The 26754-nt window shown below is 41.7% G+C and overlaps 1 protein-coding gene across 1 annotated transcript in view; it reads left to right on the top strand.

Moving 5' to 3' along the window:
* The window catches only part of LOH12CR1 (loss of heterozygosity, 12, chromosomal region 1), a gene marked incomplete at its 5' end in the record, with an annotated part of 74705 nt that extends 48378 nt beyond the window's left edge, over positions 1-26327 (top strand). The window contains 2 exons of the mRNA XM_010290693.1: positions 7942-8099; positions 26097-26327. Coding sequence (XP_010288995.1) covers positions 7942-8099; positions 26097-26327 — 389 coding nt within the window. The remainder of the gene's footprint in view (positions 1-7941; positions 8100-26096) is intronic.
* Between the last annotated feature and the right edge of the window lie 427 nt (positions 26328-26754).

The raw sequence follows: 26754 nt of genomic DNA, 5'->3' as shown, positions 1-26754 counted from the left end.
GAGGCTTCAGCCCATCTGTCACCCATGCAGAAGTAAACGATCACATGGTACCGACTCCAAAGTAGAAGGAAAATCTGCTGTTACAGCCAACATTCCTTGCCACAATACAAATATGTTCTTTGCTCATATAATAGCTATTCAGTTTGCCTACAGTCATTGTGTTCCCCCATTAAAGTTCAAAGGAATTGAAAATACACAGTTGACAAAGCCAACTTTTGTCTTGGAGTGAATACATATTTTATTACAAGGTGTTTTATCAGTGAGTTTTTTAGAAAATAAACTGGTCTGTGAAAAAGATCATGTGGTTGTCCACACTTGATCTTAAAGATTTCTGGGTGAGTAGCAGTGATTTTTTTTTTTTTTTTTCCTTTCAATTTCTTTATGGTTGACTTTTACTAATTCTGTGGTGTATGCCGTTTTCTTAAGGGCAGCCTGGGTTTCAAAATTTGAGTGTATAAATTTTGAAGTTTCCTAACTGAGGTGTTACCAAAAAAAACCCCCAAAACCCAAACCACGAAAAACCCCACAATAAAACAAAACAACCCCCCAAAATCTATTTTGACTCTTTAGGCTTTGCTGAAAATGTAGTCTTCAAGGATGAGAGAGGAAGTACACAATTAAAATTCAAAGCATTTAGTCAATAAGAGCCCTGTAAATCTGATTACATTACCTGTTTGGAAGTATTTTAATGCCTTTTATTCTGCTGCACATACATGTGCAATTATTTCTTTTCCGTAGGTCATATTAACGTCCTCCTGCATGGAGAAGATATGGAAATGAGCTCTCTATCTCAGCTAATAGCAAGTTGCTGCCTCCAAACCTGTGCAAGCAGTTATGGTCAAGAAAGAAGACTCTGTCTTTAGGGATGTAATTTCATCTGCTTCTTGTGTGCATCTTTTTTTGGTACTTAGGATGCCTGAAGGTACTGGCAAAACAATCTCCCCATGCAAATAGCAACAAGGAAGGCAACTGTAATAGTTAACCTGTGGCCACTGAGGCCAGACTTTATTTAAGAAGCTGGCCAGACTGGGTAGCTTCTACCCAAGAGCTTTAGAAATGCTTGATGAGACAAGTTGTGTGGGGTAGATTGTTTTTAAATACTCTTGGAACACAGAAAAATTCCTGGAAACTTGAAAAACACTAGTGCTTTTTAAGCTAAAACTAATGCTGTCTTAATGAGGGTAAATGAAGTGACTCAGTGCTATTATATTAATAGTAACCATAGTCTACTCAAATTCAGTGGGGAATAGAAAAGCTGAAAAACTTTTATTGTCTTGGATTAAATGTATGAAAAGGAGTTTCATGAAAAATGAGGGTAGTAAGAGGAGAAGTTTGGAGAAGCTGAAATGCGTAAGTTGCAGGCAGCACAGGTGATTTTGAAGCATGGGAGAGGGAAAAATAGTGTAGCTAAAGCTGTGTGAAGGGAGCTGTAGGCAAAAAAGATGTCCACACAAAAAAAAAAGGCAAGGAGAGACTTGTGTTAGGAGAGCAAAAGATCACAAACTCTAGCAGGTTAAATAGGAAATCAACAGGAGACCAGACTAGAAGTTCCTTGAAAACAGCTTTCTACTAACATATACTTAATAAAAGCTTTTTAGATTGTCCTGAAGCTTGCTGAAGAGCCTGTGGGGTTGTCTTCAGAGAATAATTTCAGAAAAGCAAAATCAAGTAGTTGAATCAGCATTTGCTGCAAAAGAAGTACATCATTCTTTACGAAGAGAAGTATTCACAGAAGAGGTTTTAGAAAAAATGGTAATGTACACAGTAGTAAGCCTCCAGAAACAGGTACCAGAGCTGGGAACGCCTCTGTAAAGTTGACAAGCTATTGCTGGTCATGGTGTGTAATCTGTTGCTTCATTTAACCTGGCACTGGGGAGGAGAGGTGATGACATGTGCAATACACTGTAATGCATGCTCTTAAAAAGGGTGTTGCTGATTAGTAGGTCCAGCAAAGGGGTAGCAATTATGGAAGCAACTGGATCGTTAGAGGTGTAACCATTCTACATTGTAGAAGTGACTTGGCTTTTGAAGAGGGATGTCAGGCCTCGGATTAGAGGTATTTGAAGGTGTTACAGAGGTAATCAGAGAAATTAAGTCTTTTGTGGGAGAGGAGACTGGTCAGTGGGGTTCTTGAGCTTGGAAAGATGACAAGAGAAAGTACACACCACTCTATAGATTTCTGTTGTGTCACCACACAAAAACTACAGAGTATCAAGTGTAAAGCAAGTGAAAAGAGTCGTCTTCATGCTGTGCATAAATAAGCATCTTATTGCCAGAAGATGTTGTGGAGATAAATGTGCACCTTTCAAAAAGGATTAGTGAAATTCAAGGATTGTAGCTTTACTGAACACAGTGTTTTGTGTGTGAAACATTTTATTAATAACTTTTGGAGGCAGGATGATTGTTGGAAGAGGAAGAAGAAGAAGCGATAAATTCATTGTTTTCTAAATGTCCACTGTTGTCAAATGTTGGAAGCAGTATTCTGGGCAAGGTAGACTTCTGGTCTGATTAAATAAGGAGTTACTTTTACAGTCCTCTCTTATATTCCCCAGAAAGATTGGTTAGCTGATGACAGGAACCCTTTCTGGCTTTAAAATGAGTAACAAGACCACAGCATCATGTGCTTTGCTTCTGTAATAATAAATTAAAAACTGTGGACCTTTTGGGTTTTGTTGTTGTGTTTTTGGTGGTTGTTTTTTTTTTTGGTAATGCCTGCTGTTAACTGATTGAGAAGGGGATTGACAAGTGGAAATACAGAAATCAAAAAAAAGTATTAATGCTTTTCAGGTTGGAAATCAATCAAGTTGTTAGGATTGTCCATTAAAACAGTAGAACATAACTACTAGCTATGTAGAACTATATTAGAACTACTATTAGCTATGTTCTGTATGTATGTAAAATCAGTATAGCATGTAAAGCATTTTTTCAAGAACCTAACTTCTAGTCATAAAAATGCTTTTTAAACTAACAGCTTTCTTCTGCTCAGTAGGATGTGATTTGTTGGAAGTGTATGTTGACCTGGAACCAACAAGGAGATGACTAAGTAGGAGGAAAATGGTTTTAACGTGCCTCTGCTTTGCCAAGGAATATGGAAACAATAACGGATTTGTCAAGTCTGTGGGTCAGCTAGCCTTGTAGTGATATATGATATTTCTCTATGCACGACATACTTAGTGTATTGGGTTGTTTTCTTCTAAAGCACTATTTAGGAGCTGAAATGTGAGTCTGTCTTTGTCCCAGTTGCTGTTTATCACCTTCATGGATGTGGTGTTTACTGATCAAATGTATCCAGGGTGGGTGGGAGATCCTGACTTCGCTTCATTGTGGCAGGCACATAATGTGGCCTGTCTTCTTACTTGTTTTACGATGTTATTTGATAGCCAAGACTGTGCATGTTTGGCAGTTGCCAAAGTGGTTTTGGTCCATGCATTAAAGCTCTGCAGTAGTCCTCCTCCCGTTTGCCTGTTTTTGTTTTCCCCAAACCACGACATTGTCCGTGCTGCCTTTCTTTGTCATGCTGGGTCATGTTGCATCACACATCATGTGCCAAGTGGTCTCTTCTTAGGTTTCAAGAGATAGATAGAGGTGAAGATAATTCCCGGTGCGCTTCCCCCTTTGGAAGAGAACCAACAGCCTGAAAAATGAGTATTCAATTTAATAAGAAATTAGAACTGTAGATGCTGTTTTCTCCACACTTAAGAGCAGAACCATGCTCTTGGGGGTTGGGGAGTAATAATCACACAGATGAAATCACAAGAACACGCTTTACTTAGTGGTGAGATAACTGCTCACTGGTTAGTTGCTCTGAGATGTGCTGGTGACCAGGTTCAAGTCTGGCTGTTTTGAGAGTGAGTCTGAACCACTTGGCGACCTCTGTCTCTCTCCCCTTTTTGGCACTTGTAAGACTGACCTAATAAATACTTTGTTGCAACAGATATGATCTCATATCCTCTTACAGACCGCATGTAGACCAGTCACTGAGGGATGGCCCTGTCCAGTGGAGAGTTCAAAGTGTGGAACAAGGCTTTAAGAAGGAAGCGGTGATTTTCAAGAGGAGAGTTGTTTAATAATATCCAGAGGTTTGCAGTGCTGGCCATCTCTGCTCTAAAAATTAAGCTTTCTCAGTGCTGAATTGCTAGAAGCTTTTAGATACCTCTTCAACTTTCTGTTAATATAGGAACAAAGGACACCAGCAACACCCTTTTTAATCCCCTACCCTTTTCTGTATCTTACTTTTTGTTCAGGGTTTTTCCTGTGGCTGTCAAGTTTTTCATGGGTATAGGAAAGTATGCTGCTGTCTCACATGCAGAGCGCATGGAGGAGGTATTACGTTAAAGCTGATTTGGCTCACTGCCTGCTGCTGAGGAGAGGAGAAAAGGAAGAGGTCTGGATTCCATGGCACAGGGTGGGATCCCTTCCATCCCTGCATCTCTGTTTCTACCCCGTGGGCTTCCCTGGTGAAATGTCTGGGATCTGACTGGTTGCAGTCTGTCTTCCATGAAGTTTCAAGATGACTTACTGTTGCCATCTGCTCTTCTGAAGCAAAACTACTGACTTGCTAAAAATAAAATGCAGTGAATTAATAAAATCATAGAATGGTTTCAGTTGGAAGGGACCTTTAAAGATCATCTAGTCCAACACCTCTGCCATGGGCAGGGACATCTTCCACTAGATCAAGTTGCTCAAATCCCCATCCAACCTGACCTGAACAACAGTGATGGGGCATCCACAACTTCTCTGGCCAACCTGTTTCAGTATCGCACCACCCTCATCATAAGAAAAAGTTCTTCCTTATGTCCAATCTAAACCTATCCTCTTTCAATTTAAAACTATTGGCCCTTGTCCTGTCACTTACAGGCCTTGGTAAAACATCTCTCTTGTCTTTCTTACAAGCCACCTTTATATATGGAAAGACGACAATGACCATTACCCCTTGTCCTGTCGCTAGAGGCCCTGCTAAAAAGTCCACCCCCATCTTTCCTTTCTGTAAGCCCCCTTTAAGAACTGGAAGGCTGCAATAAGGTCCTCCCGGAGCCTTCTATTCTCCAGGCTGAACAACCCCAACTCTCTCAGCCTGTTCTCACAGAAGAGGTGTTCCACCCCTCTGATCATTTTTTGTGGCCTCCTCTGGACCCACTCCAACAGGTCCATGTCTTTCCTGTGCTGAGGGCTCCAGAGCTGGACACAGTGCTCCCGGTGGGGTCTCACCAGAGCGGAGTAGAGGGGGATGTTAATGTTAAGAAAATGTTAATATTTATAGCATAAGTAGTAAGTAGTTACTGTGAACAACAAAAAAAATGGTGGATCGACTTTTTGACGATGGGAATTTCTGCCAGATGGAAGGCTGCATGGCCTTTTTCATGCTGCTGTTTACTCTACTTTTGCCTTTTTTGCGAGTTGAAACTCTTAAACTAAATTGCTCTCTGGCATTCTCAAAATGAGCCCAGGGGTCTATGGAGAAGCTAATTCCTTTGGCTTCTCCCTACTGCATCACCCAAAAGAATACCATAGCCTATCTTTAAGTGGTGTACGCTGTTCGTTTTTTATCGCTACTCCAAACTTTTGTACTGGACTGCATTTCCACCTCTTCCTTCTTATGAAGGATTTCCAGCTGAGCAGTTGATGTCTCCCTTCACTTGAGCTTGTGCTTTTCTGAGTAGTGAATTAGAGGCTCCTTACTGTTTATTAATTTTGCTTTTAGCGTTATGTAACCTGTACAACATTGTAAGTACATAATATAAGTTTGAGTAGGGTGTTCCTTTATAGCTCATTTTACAGTCCTTGGCCTATTCCACTTCAAAATTTTCATAAGCAGTGTAAGTTGGCCAAAATACACACTCCGTGTTAATTAAATCTCCTAAATAGAGTCTAATTTTATTCCTCCTCTTGAAGTTGGTGAGAGATTAGTAATAAAAGGAAATTAGTTGGTTGATAGCATCATGTATTTGATCAGTGCAGAAACAGGATAACTGCCTCAGGTGTATGGTGAACTCTTCATTCCTATGTGAACATTCAACATACTAAAAGTTTACAACATTATTTGAACACTTATCCTGACAAGATAATTTTGTAGAAGATCAGAATTAACAACCTGAGGAAGCACTAGAACATGTAATGCACACCTTTATAGAAAGTCTTACTTCCTTTACTGGGTTTGCTCCTGTTGACGTTTTGGACTTCAGCTGAAAGTAGACTTGAAAGATTTGCAATTGATGTTGCCGGACCTAAGATTTTGTTTGAGACAATTCTTTCTAAAACATGAAAAATAATTTGACTATTGCTAATACAGGTTTTGAGACTAAATGGTGAAGTGTCTATTTCCTCTCCTGACCTCTTGACTCAGGCAGCCCAGTTGTTGTGGGCAACAAGTCAGTAAAACAAAATTATCTTTTTTTTCCTCTTAAGATAAGGAAAGAAAAGGTTTTGTTTGAAGAGTAATTGAGAGCATCTTGAGAGAATAAATTGTTGAGTACTGATGAAAAGGAAACCTACTTCATCGTATCTGATGAAGTTGCTGTCCTAATCTTGTTTTCATTTCTGTCTGAAAATGTTTTCAAAGAGTTTTAACTTTCTCAAATTCATAATATGCTTCTGACTTACGTCTTGGTTTCTATCTTGTTCTTGTGTTTTGGCAAGAACTGGATGTCACCGGTTGTAGCTTCCAATAGGCATGGGGACCATCCAAAATAGTTTCCATTTCCCACTGAGGTACATTAGAAGAACTTTTCTAATCCAAATAACTGGCATTTATGACTTTTAATTGCTTAGTGTGATACTTGCTTACATTTGCTCTTTTAATGTCTTTTCCTGTCTGTAAACTGAGAGTCCCAAATGGCACATGTGTGCAGTCACTGAATTCAGTTTACATACCTTGACAGATGTTTTGAGAAAAACAGATTGTATGTGCTGTTTGTCACAGATGGTGTCCCAACAAGAAAAAAGCTGTGCTAATGCTTAAGGAAAATGAAACCAAAGTAAGTAAATGAAATAGCAAAAAAGGATGGCCTTAGCTTTAGCATCATTTTTTCCAGCAGCTTTGGGGAAAGTGGTTAGTATGGCAGACGTATGCTTGAGCTCAGCAAAGGTTCTCAAGTTGCGCTATGTAGGCAACAAACAATGGGCAGGAGAAATATCTGTGGATAATTTTGCTCCTCTGGATATTACCAGTGTCCCAATTTTAAGTCTAATACCTTTTTTTTTGTGAGCTTTTTGTAAAACCTGGTCACACAAGTAGGTAAGGAACTTAATTCCATATTAAAAGAAAAGAAGGGATATTGCTAGTCTTTGAGATTGTAAAGAAAAATCTTAGAAGATTAAAGGGTTCTGAAGATTTAAAAAAGACAAAGTGGGCAAAACATGGACATCTCACCCCTAAATAATTTAACTTAGGTGGGTCATTTTTTATTCAGGTGTGTTTTGGGGGACCAGTAAACTTTAGAGCTCTGGTTTTTTACAGCATGATTCTAGTGAAAATAGTTGAGTCCCATGCCCATGTGGGAATGCAGATCTCAACTCCTTCCCCTTCTGACACACATAAAATGAGGAGGGCATTCATTTTTCACTGTTTAGGATTGTTTTTGGAGGAGAAGAAATAGGACTCACTTTACACAGCATACCACTGAAAACCAAGCTGATATGTGTTACGGAGCTGCATTTAGAGTCCAAGTTCTGTCAAGGAGGACTAAGCTGTATTGCAAACTGTTCTTTGCACTGCTACGAATCCTAAACATCCATAAATCTTTAGTCCATGCTCTTCCCACTTTTAGTCTTCACTGGACTATTACATTGCTGAAGTCCATTCAGTAGCCTGAGATCCCGCGTTAGTTTTTCATTACCCCTTATAAAGCTTTTCTTCTGGCTTTGTTGTGCTGCTTTGCAGCCTGCAGCTGAACTAGTTATATGAACAGTCAGATTAACTCTGGTTCTTCCCTTGCCTTGCAGGACTCCTCAGTGGGCAGACCTCTCCGACCAACACCAAACTGGAAAAGCTGGACCCCCAGCAGGTGCTGCAGTTGTGTCTCCGGTACCAAGATCATCTTCACCAGTGTGCCGAAGCAGTTGCTTTTGATCAGAATGCGCTCGTGAAGCGGATCAAGGAGGTACTGCCTGCGGCGTGCCCGCTTCTGGTGGGGAAGGGCTCAGAGCATCCGCTTGGCCATCTTTTGCTGTGAATGCAGGTGCTTGCTGTAGATGGCTGTGGGTCACTTGCCGCAGTCCACTTCAAAGTAAACCCTGTAAAGAAACTTTGTGGGTGTGCACTTCAAGCAAAGTTTCCTGGCTTTCATTGTGATTACTGTTAGGTGGTGTGTTTATTGGTTATGCCCTATGATCCATGGCTGTAAACAGTGGCTGTTCCTCTGGTATGGCAAGTACTGCAAGTAACTGTTGAAGAAGTAAAAAGATAACTGGAATTTTTAAAGGTAACATTCCTTATTTAGGTCTGTATAGCATACATTTTATTATGCCTCATGGTTAGGCTCTAATTTAAGGAAAGAAATAGTTATCGTAACCTCTTCTGTGGATGGAGAAGGTAGTATTTCTTTCTTTCTTCAGTGAAGAAAAGCTTTGTTTTCAAAGCCCATAACATGCTGTCTCTTCTTTGATCCATATGGTATAAAGATCTTCTTGTGCTGCTGTTTCTACCACTAAACCATCATTTGAAAATTGCTGATCTGCTTAAATATTCAATGATACTGTCAGGGAGGAAATTAATTCCTGGGGTGAGCATCCTGCAATTGGATTGTCTTTCTCATGTGTAACTACTGTTGTTGGAAAGAGCAGTAGGATGGCTGACTTTTTTTTTTTTTTTTTTAATTTATAAAAAGTCAAGACAGACTGGGATGAGAGGAGATACTGTTCGAGAGTGTTTTCTCACATACTCCCAGATGTGTAGAAGAATTGGTGAATGCTGCATATGTCAAAAGTCTATGAGACAAATACCTTTCAATGTCAAAAGAAAAAATTTTTGAACAGGTGGTTAATTTTTATTCATGCAATATAAACAATGACCTTGATTCATTATTGCTCTATTGGTTTAGAGTTAACAAAATCCCACATGACAAACTGGATAATAAATTTGATTCATGGGCTGTTTCGAGAAGCTGCTGTCATCATGAAGTTGTAAGTCCAAAATAACATGGGAGCCATTAAAAAGGCCTTTTTACTTTGGCGTATCAAGATCTGAGGCCAGCTATTACACAAGATTCAAAGATATTTGCAGATGTGGGTGACTCAGATCACACAATCTCAGAAATGGGATTTAATTGCCAGCCTAATGACACTGTACTGCATTAATCCAAGCAGATTGTAATTCTTTTGGCTGTTAAAGTGTGAGAGGGAATATTGACATGATTTAAAGTCATGGTAGACGCCACCAGTGCAATCTGCATTAGTTGGATTTGCCTTCCATAGGGCAAGTGACAGAGTCTCTTTCAAATTACCTATGGTGATGTTCCTAAGGATTATGATTTTTTTTTTTCATGTAAAATAAATAAAACAATGATACTAATATTGTCACTAGCTTCTTTATCTCTGACAAAGTGAAGGAGAAATGGGTGACTCTGTAACTCAGGCAACTGACAAGTCAGTTGGGTTGTTTGGGTTTTTTTGGTCGCAACACTTAAGTAACTTCAGATGCTTTCAATCCCCCTGCCAGATCTGGTGGGTTTTTACTGTTCATTTTCCTAATAATTTTTAAATGTTTTTCTTGCATTGGCTGTTCTGCCTGTGTGTTCTGGAGGGGCCGGGTGGGACCCGCTCAGCTTAAATCATTCTTTCCAAATTGTTTGGGCTCTCCTTGGTGCACTAAATCGAACCACTGTTGACAGTTGTTGACAACAAGGGGTGCAGCTGAACTAGAGCAGGGTATATCTCTCATTACAAGTGTAGACAAAGGAAATCGCATTTGACTGCACCCATTTGTCAGCAATGATTTAGTTTCACCATGGAGACAAAGCTTTGACCATTGGTAAAGCGTAAAAATGAAAGAGAAAATGAAGTGTATTGTGAAAAGCATAATGTGTGCATGAGCTAGACAGTAAACTCTTTTATCTTCATTTGAGTAGTCAGTATTTTGCTTTTCCTTTTTTCAATACTGTAAACATTTAAGTGTTTTTCTTCTGATAACAAATTTATCAAGGGACTGATACTTTTAACTTTCCTACAAAATGTTGGTGAGCTTCAGTCCCCAATTTCCTACCATTTGTCTGAAGTATGTTCACTTTTCAGACTGTCACTGACTGTACTAAGTGCAGTAACAGTCCTACTGTATAGTATGTTACAGTCATACTGCCTGCAGCCAGGATTTTTTTAGTCATTCCTTGAAAAAATGTCCCAGGACAAATATCTTTTGCTCATTGGCTCTGTGGCCAGAAAAAAAGTTTCCTGGTTTCTGTCAAAACTCAAAAGTACTGTTGTTAAATTTATTGGTCCTCGATAACTCATAATTGACTGTGGTGGTTTGTAAATCAGCACACAGTCTGAATTAAAATGTTTCTTAATAGGAAAGAGAAGAAGCTAAGGAAAATAAAAAAATTGCTTGACAGTAGTTACTGCAGGCCCATTTATGCGTTCCCTTACTTTGGGGACCAAAACAGCCTAGCTGTGCTCTGCCTTCCATTCCCAGTTTAGCCAGAATTTCTTTGCAGTGTGTTGGCTGGATCCATATCTGCTCCTAAACATAGAACCTGTGCGGCTTCAGGTTGCTGTGACTGTTGTCTCTCAAGAAGAAATACGGTTATCCAAACGTTTCCTTGAAGGGGAAAGAATTGAAGATGTGATTGAAGGTAGTTGACTCAGCTGCCTCTCTTCAGCAGTTACACTTACTTGTACCCAAGCTGTTGGTTTTGGAAGGGATTGATTTTTATGACAGTAGGCTTTGTCTTCACGGCCAAAAAGAAAAGGTTGTGCTTGTACCTTCTTAGGGAATAATAACCACTATGCATTAAATACTATGTTTCATATTAATTTTTGGCAGCTGGCTCACCATCTGTTGCAATACTGCATTACTTCCAGGACCACCGAAATATTTAGGATTCCTTTTAAATTTTTCTCCTTATCAGTTTGAAAAACAAGAGAACAACAATTTGGGATTTATTTATGTGTTAATCCGGGGTTATGGCGTCTCACAATATTTGACAGTTTTCAAGAAAAAAGCCTGTATGCAGCATTTTCTGGGTAATTTGTCTAGGCTTTGGTATTTTGTAGGATGAAAATGTTTAGCTTATTGGATGAATCACCACATTATTGACTACTGAGGCATTCTGTTTAGGTGGGTCTGGAAACAGGGTCTAGTCTGTCTACTGATGGTAGTCGGACCCATATGAGCTTGTTGTATCAGTACACTAGGAAAAAGGTGCATTTTTAGAACCCAGTAGACAACCTGTTATTTATGCTAAGGTATAAAAGGCAATTATGGCTAGGTAACAGGTAAAACTGATCTTACCTGCACCTTGGAGCTTTTGCCACAGAATGTTTAATGATGGGGACAGAGCTGACGACACACCTTATGGAGAATGTGATACTTCAGGCTAAAAATTGCAGGGGTGAACCATGACTTGCTGCAGGGATAAAACAATCTTGGTCTGCCTATTCTTGGGTGTTTTACATGTCTGTCGATGTGAGGACAAGAGAGCTCAACTGCAGTGTTTTTCTTTTGTTTCTATGGTGGATTTAGGGTCCTAGCCATGGACAGGAGGTCTTAACTTGCTGCATCCCACATCCATCTCTGCCATGACGGTGCTGTAGATCTGCATTATAATGACTTCGAAGTTTTGAGCAACTCCAGCTGCTGCTGGGTTTGAGCTGCATGTGCTCTCTTTTGCCAGGAGTGTCTGCCTCAGTTTTGTGATCTGTAAAATGGAGGGTTTCTGCCAAGATTAGTTTGAAGGCACGCGTTGACCATCACTAAACTAGGTATGACTTTGGGGAAAGAAAGAAATGAAGCAGGGAGAGGGCTACTTTACATTAAGTCCTTATCAGTGGAGGATCTCTGTTCTGGGTGGCAGGGAGAGAACTTGGAGAGTCATCTGATAGGGGATGGTGAATAACAGGGAACAGGAAACAAGTAGAATAGGTAAAGGGTGGGGAACAGAGATAAGTTTTCAGAAAGGGCCCATGATTTTGTGTGCCTCCAAAATTGTCTAGTGTCAGTGTCTTAAAGATTTTTTTTTCATGCACAAGGTGCTAAGCTTCTCAAAAAATCACATCTTTCAAAATACCTGAAGCTGAGTATCCAAAAATTAGTAGTCACACTTGAAAATTTAGGCCTGGCTTCTTTCTGTCAAAGCAGAAGGGAAGCTGAAAGCCATCTAGGCTCCTTTCAAAGAAGCTTTGAATGAAAAGATCTTCAGCATTTCTTATTAGACTTCCAATACTGGCAAAGGGGATGTGCTACTTGAAGTATCCTATGTATCCTTAAAGGCAAATGTAGTTCCTAGATAAACTGTGCTTAAAATGTATTTGAAGGTGGATTATTAGGAGGGCTTTTATGCTTTGCCCTAAAATCGATGCAGTGTTTTCTGTAGCTTTTATTGCCATAGGAATCCCAGACTGACAATAATTTTGAAAACAGAGACACTTTTTACAATACAAAATGAAATTAAAAATATCTCAGTGTAAACTGGTGCATACCTTTGGGGGACACTCCCCCCCCCTTTCCAAATATAATAAACATTACTTTTATGTTCTTAACTATTAAGAATAGTTAAACAACTTTTGCCCAGACAGACATTAATACCAGTAATTGGTTTGCCATATAGAAAATTACAGTGTATGGCTTGTTTCATACCTGTAAATTCCTCTGTGGGAATGGCTCATTATTTTGAACAAATATCCCAGAATAACATGTGTATGGATATTTTTTCAATTTCTTTGGGTTTGGGGGTTTTTTTGCTTTTCTTTACCAGCTTACTGCAAAAAGTAATCGTAATGTGTATCTCTAGTATGTAGTTAAGATGTCCAGAAATACATCCCTTACCACTTGGCAAGTAAATAACTTTTGAAGCCACACATACACCACATTGTGTGTCTCAATATATTTCAGCTGTTTAAAATTATGGATAGGAGTTAAATAATTATTTTCTATAAGCAACAAGTCTGGTGCATTTGACAGAGTAACAAGAAAGCACTTTTATATACAAGCATTATATACAAGCACATTGTAGCTTATCCTGTGTATTTAAGACTCATAAATTGTGATTCAGCCATTCATGTCAGCATGTGTGTGAAGTAAAACATGCCCGGCAATTTGGGGATTTAGGAATTTCAGTTTATTTTTTGTGAGTGCCTTGTGGCTTTTTGACTTTTATTGCAACTAAGTTGTTTCTGTGACATTGAGCGTTTGTCTTATCGAAGAGGCGTGTCACCTAGGGGCAAAATGTCATCAAGGTCATCAACATGGTTTTGTGCCACCCTGAGGGAAGGATGGGTTTGCTATGGGCAGGGCCCGTGGCTTTGAACTCCTCTCCTTAGAGGTGAGAGGACTGGCAGTGGTAGGGACAGCTTGTAAAGTTCTGACATTCCCTGGTAGAAATTGAAGGTCAAGCTACCTTGAAGGTGGTGATAAAAGGAGAAGCTGTTTAAGTGTGGGAAGCTGTTCCATCCCCAGGAATGAATGAATCCTGGTCCAGAAACGTTGGAAGGAGATTGCCTGGCTGGGGACTAGGGTTGATGCAGTGCAGGACTCCATTAACCAGAGCTGCAGTTAGACTCTGGGTGTGTATCTGCTGCAAGCCCACATAGTTTCTACTGGGTGATGCACCACAGTCACTCTTCTTAGCTCCATCCCTCTCTGAGCAGAAAGACTTGGAATGTCTGGGATTCATCCTGTGCTCCAGTCACAGTTGACGAGTGACTCTTTAGAGAATGGACTCAAATGAAGGGGACGTTTTGTGGAGATGTGTTTTGCTTGGTCTTTGGTTTTGTTTGTTTTAGTACCCTGCTGAGTGAGATGTTGTTACCATTCCTGTTAGTTATGGTTCCCCTGTAGGTGGTATCAGAGCTGAGTTTCCAAAACTATTTGTGAAACCTGTTTTCAGCTGACATGCCCTGAGGATGATGCAACTTCTAACTAAACTGAATTAGGCTAGCAAAATATGAATGGCCTTGCCAAGTCCAAAGTGCTTCTTCGACGTCAGGCCTTTGCATCAAGGTCCATGTGCTCAATATGGGTCAGACCACTAAGTTAGCTTTCATCCCATTAAAGGGAAAGGCTCAGAGGATCAAAAGTAAGTCTGTTAAATGAAGCGTGGCAAAAATAAAAAAGGAGAGGTGTTTAGTTTTGACACAACATGTAAGACTTTCTAGATGAGGCCATGTGTTAACGTGCAAGCAAAATTGAGCCTTTTGATTCACAGACTTAAATTAGCAATGCCCCAAATCCAGGGAAAGAGGCATGAGAATTCCTGGAGTGTTGTATTTCTGAAATGGGGAAGAACCTGGGTTGAAATGCCACTTGTATTTTAAATGGATTTAATGCCATGCTCCCATGGATTTTGGAAAAGCTAGGGAACAAAGTTTTCTGTGAAGAAATCAGTACTGTAAATACAGTTTTTGGCATCTTGGAATTGTGAGATTGATGAGGGCTGTGGCAATCTATCAGGCTCTTTATTTCTTCTCTCTTCTGTGATGAAGTGTTATTTATAAAGACTGGAATCTTCACAGGCACCATCATGCAGAAAGAAATGTGCAGGTTTGTTAAGCTGGAAACTACCTTCATGTCCTTTAGTTGATCTTGCTTGTTTTTCTCGAGCCTGATGTGCAAGTAGCTTGAATTCTTGAGTGGTGGGGTGATGTCTTAACCAGCCAGCATCAAAATGGGAAAATGCTTTTGAAAATTTCAAGCTTCACAATTGTTACTTTAATACATAGAATGAATGTCTTGCTGTGTATGCCTGAGGCAGATGGCCAGTGCTGTGTTGTACATGAACTTTATGAAGTGATCTAGCAGTTGTTAAGGAAGAGGAAAGATTGTTTGCACTTTTGACAGCCTGAAATCTGTTGTGTTAACATGCGCTGCTTCACGCGGTGGCGTAGAAAGGACTAGTCCCTCGCTCCTAGAATATATGTGTGAAATCAGTTCCAGCATGTTCCCTTCTCTTATGCTTTGGTTTCTTACGGACTTTTGAGAAAAGATCTAAACTGGAATTCTTTCCACCACCAAATTTCCAAGAAAGAGTAGAAAATTAAACAAGCATGTAGCAGTCAGAAAGGTTGGTATTATCATAGAACTTAGGTGCTTAAGAGACTGGCACTGAAGATCGGAAGTCTAGTATGCTAAGCCTTATATTAATGCTTTCTTCAGGACTAGTGCATGGAGCTTATGATTATCAGGTACCAGAAGGAATAGAATTCAGTTTCACACAGCTTGTTTAAACTAGGAAATTTGTTTTCTTATTCCATCCTTGTTTCCCCAGGTGGAAAAAAGCCCAAAAAACAACACACACACACCCCCCACCACCACCCCCCACAACATTGTAGTTCTTCAGATAGGAGTAGGAAGTATTGAAGTCCGTTCCAGAGTTAGCAGACTTGATAGTGAATTTGGGCATGAAAGAGATTTGAGATATGACGAAAGCAAGTACCAGCCTGGGATGTGTCACACGAAGTACTCCCATGAGAAATAGGAACACACTGATTGTATTGTACAAGGCTGAGAGATGATTTGGTCTGACACACAGTATGCAGTTCTCATTATATTCAAGGAAGGCGAGTTCATAGTCCAACAGAAGAGCAATAAGGATGCCTGGGGAGAAGAGGACGAATGTCAGGGAGGAAACTGGAAAAGCTTTACTTGTTTGGCTTAGTCAAATGAAGGCCGAAAATTGTATGATTTCTCTTTCTAAATAAGTCTGGGGTTAACGTAGATTGAAAATGGTCTTCTCCCTCCCTGCTGGATTGTGTCGATACAGGGAAAAAAAAAAGCTTTACAGGCTTTCATTCTTAATGATTACCTCCTGTTTCAATGTTGAATTGAAATTTTCAAGGTGTCAACTCTACCCCTTAAGTGAGAATTGGGGGGAGGCGGGGGAAGGTGTCAGAAATGTTAGCTAAAAGCTGTTCAGTTTGACATTCATTTTAGATAGGTTAGCCAGTAGTATTTGCAAATATTTTGAGTTGTACTGATGACTTAAAGATGCTAGGTGGTAGGCTGGGGGAGCGGGGTTGACCTTGTGTTAGCAGCCCTATAATTAGCATTCTGATAACAATCAGATGTGATCTGCAGAGATGACTTCATGTTGAAAGTATTACAAAGTCTTAGTGCAAGTAATCTGTCCATCTTGCTTTTTATGAAGGGTAAGGTTTCCTTAATGTTTCTCTGCTATTGGGGCATGAATGTTTCTATATGAGAACATTATTAGCCATTATTTCAACACTGCTCTAGAGGTATGAAACATATAATTTATGAGTAATTAATTCATGTGGGTGTTGTTCCTGACTGGATGTGTCATCTACCTCTGGAAGCCTGGATAAAATGTTGAATTACAGTATAGTAGAATACCTTGTAATCAAGTGTATGAACTGCCGTGTAGTGGGCAAGAAGTATGATTTTATTTTATTTTTTTTTTAACCCAGAAGAGAAAGTGATGTATTTGAAGAGCAGTTGCTGGACTAGCAAATTATCTAAAAGATAAAATCCCAAATCAGATTAATTTCATCCGAAAAAGGTGCTCAGGTAGTTGTTTTAAAACAAATCAACATAACAGCAGTATATGGCAAGGGATTTATAAGAGTTTTTAAGGTCAGAAAGGATTCTTGGATCATAGCCTTTCCTGTTGCTTAATCCAGTCTATAGAATTCTATTCTTGCTTATGCCTGACCGAAGCTACATGGGAACTGAAGATGAACTACTTAATTTTCAATTATAACTTCTCCTGCCAGGCCATAGTGTAAATTTTCAGATGCTTTCTCACTTTTGATCAATTTATTCTAGAGATCAAGGAGAACAAGGAGAGGAAAAAACTCAGCCTTCTGTGAAACTTGAAGCCACTGTGGCTCAACACAATAAAAATTAATGTTCAAGAATAGATTAGAGTTACCAATACTCACTCATTGAACTTCCATCTGAATTGTTGATCATTGGTGGTGGTAGGTACTCTTGTTATCGTATTTTGAACAATAGTCAATATCATAGCCTCAGAAGACCTTGCTATGGAAATGGAATTAAGGAGTAGATCCTCCCCTTTTCATGATCACTGGGATGGACTTGGCTCATTTCATGTTCTGTTTGAACACGAAAAGTGATGTAGAGCTTCAAAAAGATCTTTCAGAAATTTTTCAGGTTATCGGTGGCTAACGTTGTTAGAGCTGATGTACCTTTGAGTTTCCCTGGGGAGAAGTTGACTTGGACTTTCATCTGAGAACTGTGGCTGTCAAGGAAAGAGCAAAAGCTTCATCTGGGCTGTCGGATGTCCAGAAATCCCCGATTCCTGACTGCTGGGTGTGTGCCCCTACACATCTCACGTTTCAGCCTTCTTGCGTGTGTACAGGCCATCTGCACAGCACATGGGAGGTAGGTCTGAGGCAACCAGATGTGTTGGACTGGCTGTGCAAGTGCAGCAGGGTGCTTGAACCCATGTTTGTCTGCAATTCCTCAGACAAAAAAAAGACTTGAGTCCTAGATAATCCTTTTACTGCTTCACAAACTGGAGGAAATGGTTATAACTCCGCTGTTCCCCATTCTCTGAGAACAGATGTAAGAGCTTTTTTTCCTTAAGTAGTGTTCTCTTCTAGAAAACGCTTTCTTCTAGTGTGTCTAACCCTGACTAAATATGGCAAAGGTAGCATTGCCTTTTGAAAAATTTTGAAGGACCTCCTGTAGGACATCTGGAAAAGAAGACGTGCAGATATCAGGTCCCAAGTGTGAAGCTGAGAATAATATCATTAGATCAGATGGCTTGCAAATGTAATGATGCTGACTATTTTAGATAGCACCTTTTCACTCTGAAATGAGAACAGTGGTATTATCTGAGAAACATCTTATTAATGATAATAGTCATCTCTTTGCAAATCAAAGCTTATTTTAGATGGGAAACCCAACTTGCTTAAAGCATTCTGACATGCTGAAAGTACAGAACTGAAATTTATGATAAAATAAAACCCTAAGGGTAAATAACATTTACAAGTGCTGTTGTCTTATGATATTCAATCTCTGGCTGGATATAGGAGTGTTCTGAATGAGTAATATGGCAGTAGCATAAAATCAGGAAATGAGGGAATTGAAGGCCATTATTTTGTAGCAAAATTATTAGGTAGTCTGAAATAAGAGTTGTGCAAGTTATCATTTAGGCAACAGATCAGTCTGTAACAGATACAGATTTTTCTTTCTCCAGGAACAACTAATTAAAGACAGGCTCGGATTTTCTTATTAATTTCTGTGGAGTTTTACTCCACAAAAGAGGTTTTGTAAGGATGTCGTGCACACAGGTTTATTAATCTTCTGTATTGTCTAAGTCGTTTTTTGTTACTTATTTTTCTTAAACATTGTCGTTTAGGGGAGGTATGGAAGCATTTCTAATGCTTTGAATGTAATATAACATTTTTCAGTTGTGATAAATTTTAAAGATGACTTTTTAGATGAATGTAGATTGTTCTAACAAAAGCGGCAATTGAAAGGCCTAAAAAAGTGCCCTTACTAGTTAAAGTCAATTAGCTAGAAATGGCTATAATATTTTTTTGGTGACAATTTAGAAAACTTACTGATAACATCAGATATTTTTTTTTTTTTTCCCCCTCTCCAAGAATCGTGTTCTGCATTTACAAGTCTGACACAGCCACCGCCAACGCTGGGTTAGGATCCAGGAACACGTGCAGCGGGAGAGATGGTGCTTCTCTTTGCGTGGTGGTCCTGCTGCTTCTGTGACCATCAGGCTGACGGGTCAGTCAAGCAAGATGATGGGACAGAAGACAAAACCACTGAGAAAGAGAGAGCCTGGGAAGACCAAACTTGTTTTGTTCTTCCCCACCAATTTACGTGCAGAACTGAGCCTATGATCATGCTGCTAATTTGAAGGAGGAGGGTGGGACGGCTGCTTTGCAGCCTGAGGTCACGTTGGATTTTGTCATGTGAAACTGTGCCCTGAGTTGCACTTGCTTATGTTATGGTTTAGCTGTTTTGAGAGAGAAAAATGGTAAGTAGCTGTGGTGTTCAGAGAAATGTAAGTAAAGAAAGTCCAGTAGAACAGGACTGTGATACGAGATGTATCCAAGCTGGAGAGCTCACTATAGCACTTACAGCAGATTCCAGATGGCTGCTGGTTGTCAGGCTTTTGCTGTCCGTCTTCTCCCACCTCTGTGAAGTGGGGCCCTGCTTTTTCAAGCACTTGGAATTCCGTCTGCTGGTTCGGTAGTGCTGGGCGAGAGGTAGGTATTGTTTTAATCGTAGCTTTAGGACTTCTTTTTTTAGCAACAGTTAGTGATAGCAGTCGTAACTTAAGCTTGGGGGGCTGCCAGTTGGCAGAGGGATGCTGGTAGCTCTCGAGGAGGGAAGGCTCGAGTCGGAGCTGTGAGGGAGACGTGGGCTGCGGAGGTCAGACTGCGGGGTAGCAACAAACATATCCTGTCCAATACGACAGTATACAGGAAAAGATTTACATAAAGGTGGAAAAGCTAGTTTCAAGAATGAACCTTACTCTTTGAATTCAGAATTCTTTTGTGCAACTCAAGGGCTCCCAAAATAGTTAAATCTTGATGTTACAGGCGCAGCAGCCTCTCTTACGCTATCATGTATCTACTATAGCTCTAAGGGACCAGGTATGGATTTAGCTGTAGATCTTTTGAAGTAAGATGTACCTATTAGTATTACTAAAACTCAATGTTAGAGCCAGTTAAAATGGTTACTCTTCATGCTCTAACTTGACTGAGATCTGTGCAATACTTAAGACGGAATAAGCCTTGGCAATTTTTTACAGCAATGTCAAATTACAGAGGGAGCAAAAAGAACGTTTTGGCATGGAGATTGGTATTGGATGTGATAAGCAATACTTTAACACACATTATAATTGTTTACCTGGCAGTGGCGCAGAGAAAGGGTACTCATGACAGCTGTACTCATGACCGATACTGAAGAGAAGGACGTGGGATCCTTGGCTGGCGCCTCTGTTTTCCACCCTGGCAAAGATGCTCCCCAGTAAGTTTATCGCTTACCAGTGTGTGGGATGAGTGGGAGAAACAGAGGATGTTCCCATCATCAGGAAGTCATCACGATCTATTGTGCTAACTTTGCGTGACATTGTCAAAGAGAGAGGGGAAGAGAAAAAAAAGCCATTCATTGAGCACATTTGTTTTCAAGCAGTACAGAAAGAGGAGCTGTCTTCAGTTTTAAGTGCATTGATTGAAAAGTATTTTCACACCAGCACATCGTGACTAATGTTCCATGCAGTCATGTTCCTGCCTGTCACTTTCAGATGTGGTTTTTGTGCAGCTGTAGGAAGGAGTTCATTTAACCCCAGCCAGGCACCTGACAACATGAAGGGAAAGGCTGCTTGTGCTCGGAGCGCTGTTCTAGCAAGTGAACTTTCTGGAATAAGGATTGCACCTTAATGGCTATGTTTTTTTGGATGGGAGCCGTGGGGGATGAGAGCTGACAGCAAATTGTTAGGGACACAGGACAAATGGATGTCTAGCTGAGCTCTTGAAGACTGTGGTTGAATGGGGAGGAAACAAAACATCATCTTGCCTTATTGGCATTTTAAGGACAGAGTGGAGAAGCTGGGAATGACAGAGTATCCTCTTAGGACATGTGTTTGTTTTGTTATGAATGTCAGCAGTGCCTCTCTAGCAATTTGATTCCAAGTTTAATGAACTTCTGATTGCGTTTGCATGTTCTGCAACCAGGGAAAATGTGTCTAGCTGCAATTTTCAGTCTCAGTCATAGAACAAACGAGATGTGACCTCTGTTTCCAAGAGTTCAGGACACTTACATGCCCATGACAGAGGTGCTATTAAAATTGTGCCAGGTAAGACATATTATATAGGCCACTGGTTTGTTTTTGGCGTGGTCTCTTGAAAAGAATTGGGCAGTGTCCAGTGCTGACCTCAGTCTTTTTGTGGGCTAAATTAATGTCTTTATTCTGCTTGGCAGTGTGGGCCAAGAAGAATTCTGAAATGAATGCAAGAATTTGTGGTGTGCAAGATGTCTGAAAGTACCCTCAATTGTTTTTGTGTTTCATCAGTGTGGTGTTACAAATGGGCCTGTGTATCGCAGAGGAGTCTGCGAGCCCTTACTGGTTGACAATGTGAATGGTGTAGCAGGAGGGGCTGTGCTGGAGCCTTTTTAAGTGGGGAAATATCCATCTTGCACTGTTGTTGGAAGTAATTATGAATCTGTTTTCATTTGAGGAAAGAAAAGCCCAGTAGGTGTCATTTCATATTTAAAATGTGAAGCTGAGGCATAAATTAGTGTCCTGCTGCTGCTAATCCATGGAGGAGTCATGAGCTTTGAAGTAGAAACAGACCCAAATTCTAAATGTTACTGGCAATACAAAAAAAGTATGTATGCTTGTATGCTTGTATGCTGCAAGGTGAGGTTTAGGCTTGTCCATTTTTATGAGACTATACTAAAAGAAAAACTGAAAACAGTCTTACATCGTTTTTGATGTAGGAAGTGGAAAAAATCCTGTCTTCTACTCTGGACATGTCCAGCCTCAAGTTTGCTGCTCTAACAGGAGGAATTATTTTTTGGAATGACAATGTTCATTAGGAGCTCTCACTCCTTCACTGAGAACATATCTTTTTTCCTCAAGACCAGGCTGGGCAGAAGCTCTTGCTTTGACAAGAATTAGGACTGGGACCTCAAGTGCTGGGCTGTGCCCTCTGCTTTTGTTCTCTTGCTTCCTAACAGGCTTCAGGTCCAGTCTTTTGACTCTCTAAACTCTTCTGTACCTGGGATGATGCTAGCTTACTCAGTGATGATATTTGAAGGTGAAATTGGTGGTGGTGAAACCTCAATGGTGAAGCCATCAATGGGCTGGTGACAGCCCAGCTCCACATCTGTCATGACTTATGGGTACAGGGTGGGACCTGTCAAATGGGGGAGTTGCCCGCAACTGTGGTGGTCTGGTGTAGTAGGAAGCTTGAAGCAAGCAGAGCAGAAACAATGGCTCAAATATTAACACTTGCAGATGGTTGTAGGGTGTGGAAGAGCTGCTGGCTCTAAGGCATCTTGCTGTGCTTCCCAGATTGCTTCTCAGCCAGGGATGGGCAAGAGGGCTGAGACTTGAGTGTTTTTCAGAAGAGACTGTGGCAGAGCCTTGAGTATGGGATGTGGGAGTTGATGGGAGCTGATCAGAAAAGGCAAATTCACTCATCTGACCCTTGAGGGTGTCTTGAAAAGCGTGGACTGCCTTGGCTACAGGCAAGGGAGCGGACTCTTTGCCTAAGCTCCCCTTCTCCAGATCCTTTTTATTGCTACTGTATGGAATTAAATAGATGGGAATTAAGCGGATTCTTATGCGTGTTCCCTATTCATTGCAGATTCCCAAAGGACAGTTTTAGTCTCTGTTGTGGGTAAATAGGGCTGACCCTCTGAGTCCTGCAACTGAAGTCCCCGTCTGAGCGCCAAAGGAACGGGACTGCGTGCCAGGAGAGGTAAAAGCACAAGGTCTGGCACTGGAGGAGCTCGCTTGGAGGGGGAGGAGGCAGGAAGGATGTAAGTGTGTATTTAGGCCCGCTTCAAGGAAGGCTGCAAAGAGGCATTGGCATTTATATACAGGAGTTAACACATAGGTTTGGTGGTGAGGTTTTTTTCTAGTTAAAAAGACCAGGTTCAGTCTGAGTAAAAATTGGCCTTTCCTCAAAGTTACTCAACTTCAGTACTCCTTCTCGTGTCGCTGGCTGTGCAGCTGCCATGGCCTCCCACAGCAGGCAAACTTGAACACTAGGTGTAGGAAAACCATAGGAAACACTCACTTCCACCCTTTCTCTTGTTTGTGAGGCGGCTTTTTTTTATAGCCATTGTGAATGTGTCCAAAAGTAGCAAAGAGCTTGAAAGGCCTCTCTGCATTTCTTCTTCCTTTTTTAGGTCAGCTTCAGCTTCTCCCCATGTTTTCCTCCAGTAAGTGGATGTTACTGGTACTTACACAAGGAGCCTAAATATCAACAGATAAAAATTATTGGAATGGAGAGAATCAGAGAATCATAGAATAGTTTGGGTTGGAAGGGACCTGTAGAGGCCATCTAGTCCAACTCCACTGCAGTGAGCAGGGACATCTTCAACCAGATCAGGTTGCTCAGAGCCCTGTCCAACCTGACCTTGAATGTTGCCAGGGATGGGGCATCTACCACCTCTCTGGGCAACATGTGCCAGTACTTCACCACCCTCATTGTGAAAAATTTCTTCCTTATATCTAGTCTAAATCTGCCCTCTTTTAAGTTTAAAACATTACCCCTTGTCCTATTGCTATAGGTCCTGCTAAAAAGTCTGTCCCCATCTTTCTTATAAGCCCCCTTTAAGTACTGGAAGGCTGCAGTAAGGTCTCTCCAGAGCCTTCTCTTCTCCAGGCTGAACAACCCCGACTCTCTCAGCCTGTCCTCATAGGAGAGGTGTTCCATCCCTCTCATAATTTTTGTGTCCCTCCTCTGAACTCTCTCCAACACGTCCATGTCTTTCTGTGCTGAGGGCTCCAGAGCTGGATGCAGTGCTCCAGGTGGGATCTCACCAGAACACAGTAGAGGGACAGAATCACTTCCCTTGACCTGCTGGCCACACTGCTTTTGATGCAGCCCAGGATATGGTTGGACTTCTGGGCTATAAAAAGGGGGTCTTCAGTCTTTTTGTTTCAAAGCTTGGTACATGTGAGCTTTGCCTCTTGCACAGCACTGTGACACCATGTGGAGAACCTGCCTGTGCAGGAGAACTTCAGCACCAGGGGAGGTTTCTGCCTGGGTCTTCTGTGCTGCTCAGTTTAATGAGGCATGCTGGCTTTTGGCAGGTTTCCGACTGGCTGCCACTCCATGCCACTGTGTCTCATTAGGTAGGATGTTTTTAGGTGCTGGATTGAATTTACTTCCATCCCGTGCAGACCTGGTGGTGGTCTGCTTTTTACACACTCCAATTTACAGACCTAGCGCCAAGCTACTAAATTATTAAGCTGGGGTTTTAATAGAAACCCCTGTGTAGGCTTAAATTGTTTCCACTCTATTTGGAGTTTCCTGCTCTGCTGGTTTTTATTTTGTGCCGTGAATGAAAGTGTGGAGGGAGGAATTCACAGGAAAGCACAGAGGCAAAAAGGAAAAATTCAGCCTGAGAGCACTAGAAAGTACAGGCAAAATAAAAGGTTAATTGGTACTGTGTCCAGCTCTGATGGATGTGATAGGTGGGAAAAGAAAGCTTCCCAATCCCCATAACAGTTCAGCAGAAACTTGTGTGTTTGTTTTCAATGCTGTTTGTAACTTAGGTTTCTCAATAAAATATTTTCTTGCCCAACTGTTTTTGTCTTGACCCCTTCCCCAGGGCTTGAAAGGGACGTTTGTCAGGAAACACAGCTCTCCTAGTTCTTCCCCCAGTGTCAAACACTGTGCTGCCAGCGGGACGGCAGTGCTCAGTTGGGTGGGACTTCCCTCCTCAGTGGGGGATCCCCCTTCCAGCTTTGCACTGCTTCCACCCAGTCCTCCCCTTGCTGCAGGCTCTCCCCTACAGCCCCACACCACTGTGCACTGTGTCAGGATTACACTTGCACGTTAAGTACTATGTAAGTCAGATCTGGTCAGCACAGCTTGTTTTTTAGCAGTGCACCGGTGAATTTGTGTCATCCCTGATGACAGGTACGGTCACTGTCCCCCACCGAATGGGTTGACACTGTCACACAGTTAAAGCGAGGGATGTTGTTTGAACCAGGGACTCCTGGTAGACAAGGAATCCTCAGCACCAATGCCCTGAGGCTGCTTCATTGTGAGCAGTGACCTCCTTCCTCTGGGGGTAATTAGATGGCAGAGGTTTGGGAAAACGGTGATGAGAGGAGGCAGTGGGCTAAAACTGGTCAGCATGTGTCCACTCCTGCCCTTCACTCGGCAGCCGCTTGCAGGCCTGCGCTGAGTCCCAAGCGAGGGGACCGCTTTCCACCATGACAGAGTGTGGCTGCAGGATGCATTCCAACTGCTCAGACATACCAGTTTGAAGAGCCATCATAGCGGAGCAACTGGGGTTGTCGAGCAAGGCTACAAAGGGCTGAAACAACCGAGCTTCATGTGTGCGCTTGAGGGGTTGGAGCAGATCTATTGCTGAGCTCTCTGAATGTATGTTATGTCTTAAAACATGTAAAACAGCTTAAGCCGTCTGACTTGGCTCATGCGCATGCAGTACTAGCAGCTATCGGCTGAATCCAGCCTGGAGTTTACAGGTCTGGCTGAAGAGAAAGTTGGGCTGTGAATTGTAAAGGCTGCCTTCGTCACTCAGTGGCAGGAATAGCACTGCAGTTCCTGTCATTGTCATCATGCTAGAGCTGTGTTTGGGTACTTACTGTGTTTAATTGCACGGCTGATTTACTTAATGTCTCTCCTGGGGTCACTCATAACACATTATTTTTAGGATTCGGGGAAATCAGGGACACTAGCAATCCATTGTGGTTTTCTCCCAAAGGCAGGAGTTTTCCAGACGGTGATGGTAATAACAGCAGTGGCTTAGTCGCAGAGTAATCTGGCTAAGATGATGAAATTAGCACTGGCAACTATGGTGGAGCTTTAATGCTTGTGAATGAACAATCTCCACTGAAAGTATACTACAGGTGTAGGAGGAGGCCACAAGTTCCCTGAGTCTGAATAACTTGGAGGATATACATATAGTTTACTGGGAAATCCCTGGCAGTGCCTCTTGGCTTTCAACTCTTTATTTATTTACAAATAAAGGATTTTCTGATCAAATACTCAGTGTTTAAGTGTAGAACTGAGGTGGTCGTATCTCCTCCCTGGTATACATCTATGAATCATTCTGTTTCATGACAGATTTCTTGTGTCCCAAGAGAGGAGCTTCTTTGTACCTGGCTGGTAGCTCCAGTGGGGCGTCTAACATGCTTCTGGGTTGCTTTTAGGAAAGACAACGTGCTGAAAGGCCTGTGGTAACAGTCGACCTAATGCACCTCGCTCTGCTTGTTGTTTTTAAACAGATGGACCTCTCTGTGGAAACTCTTTATAGCTTCATGCAGGAGCGCCAGAAGAAGTATGCCAAGTATGCAGAGCAGATCCAGAAGGTCAATGAGATGTCTGCCATCCTCCGCCGTATACAGATGGGCATCGACCAGACGATCCCGCTGATGGAGCGGCTGAACAGCATGCTGCCAGAGAGCGAGAGGCTGGAGCCCTTCAGCATGAAACCTGACCGGGAGCTAAAGTCTTAGCTGATCCGGCGGGCTCCCCCTCCTCGCCTTCCACCCTCCAGTGTTTGGCACAGACGCGCTTCCAACGGGCTGGGCTAGCAGAAGTGTGAAGCGGACAGCAGTGCTGCTTGACTCTCTGCCAGGGCATCGGAGGAAGAGCAGCGTCAGCTGCCAGAACTGGGCAGCCAGGAGTCCAGGAGCTCCCTGGTCGCGTCGTCTGGAGAAGATGATTTACCGTTCTTTCATCTCCCTCCTCTTGCCCTCTTGTCTCCTTTACCACTGCCTGTGCAGAGACATTTGTTTCATTGCTGTGACTAGATTGGGGTTGACAGAGCAGGAGTTTTCTTTCATCATTTTTTTTTTTTTTCCCTACTAGAAAAATTCAAAGGGATACAGGGTGTGACAAACCCTCTTAACACGGTTTTTGTGCCACTGGGGTGGCAGGTGT

The sequence above is a fragment of the Phaethon lepturus genome, unplaced genomic scaffold (genome assembly GCF_000687285.1).
Source record: "Phaethon lepturus isolate BGI_N335 unplaced genomic scaffold, ASM68728v1 scaffold3107, whole genome shotgun sequence".
Classification (NCBI taxonomy): domain Eukaryota; kingdom Metazoa; phylum Chordata; class Aves; order Phaethontiformes; family Phaethontidae; genus Phaethon; species Phaethon lepturus.
The sequence above is the reverse complement of the archived record's forward strand: the minus strand, read 5'-3'. Positions and strand labels throughout refer to the sequence as shown.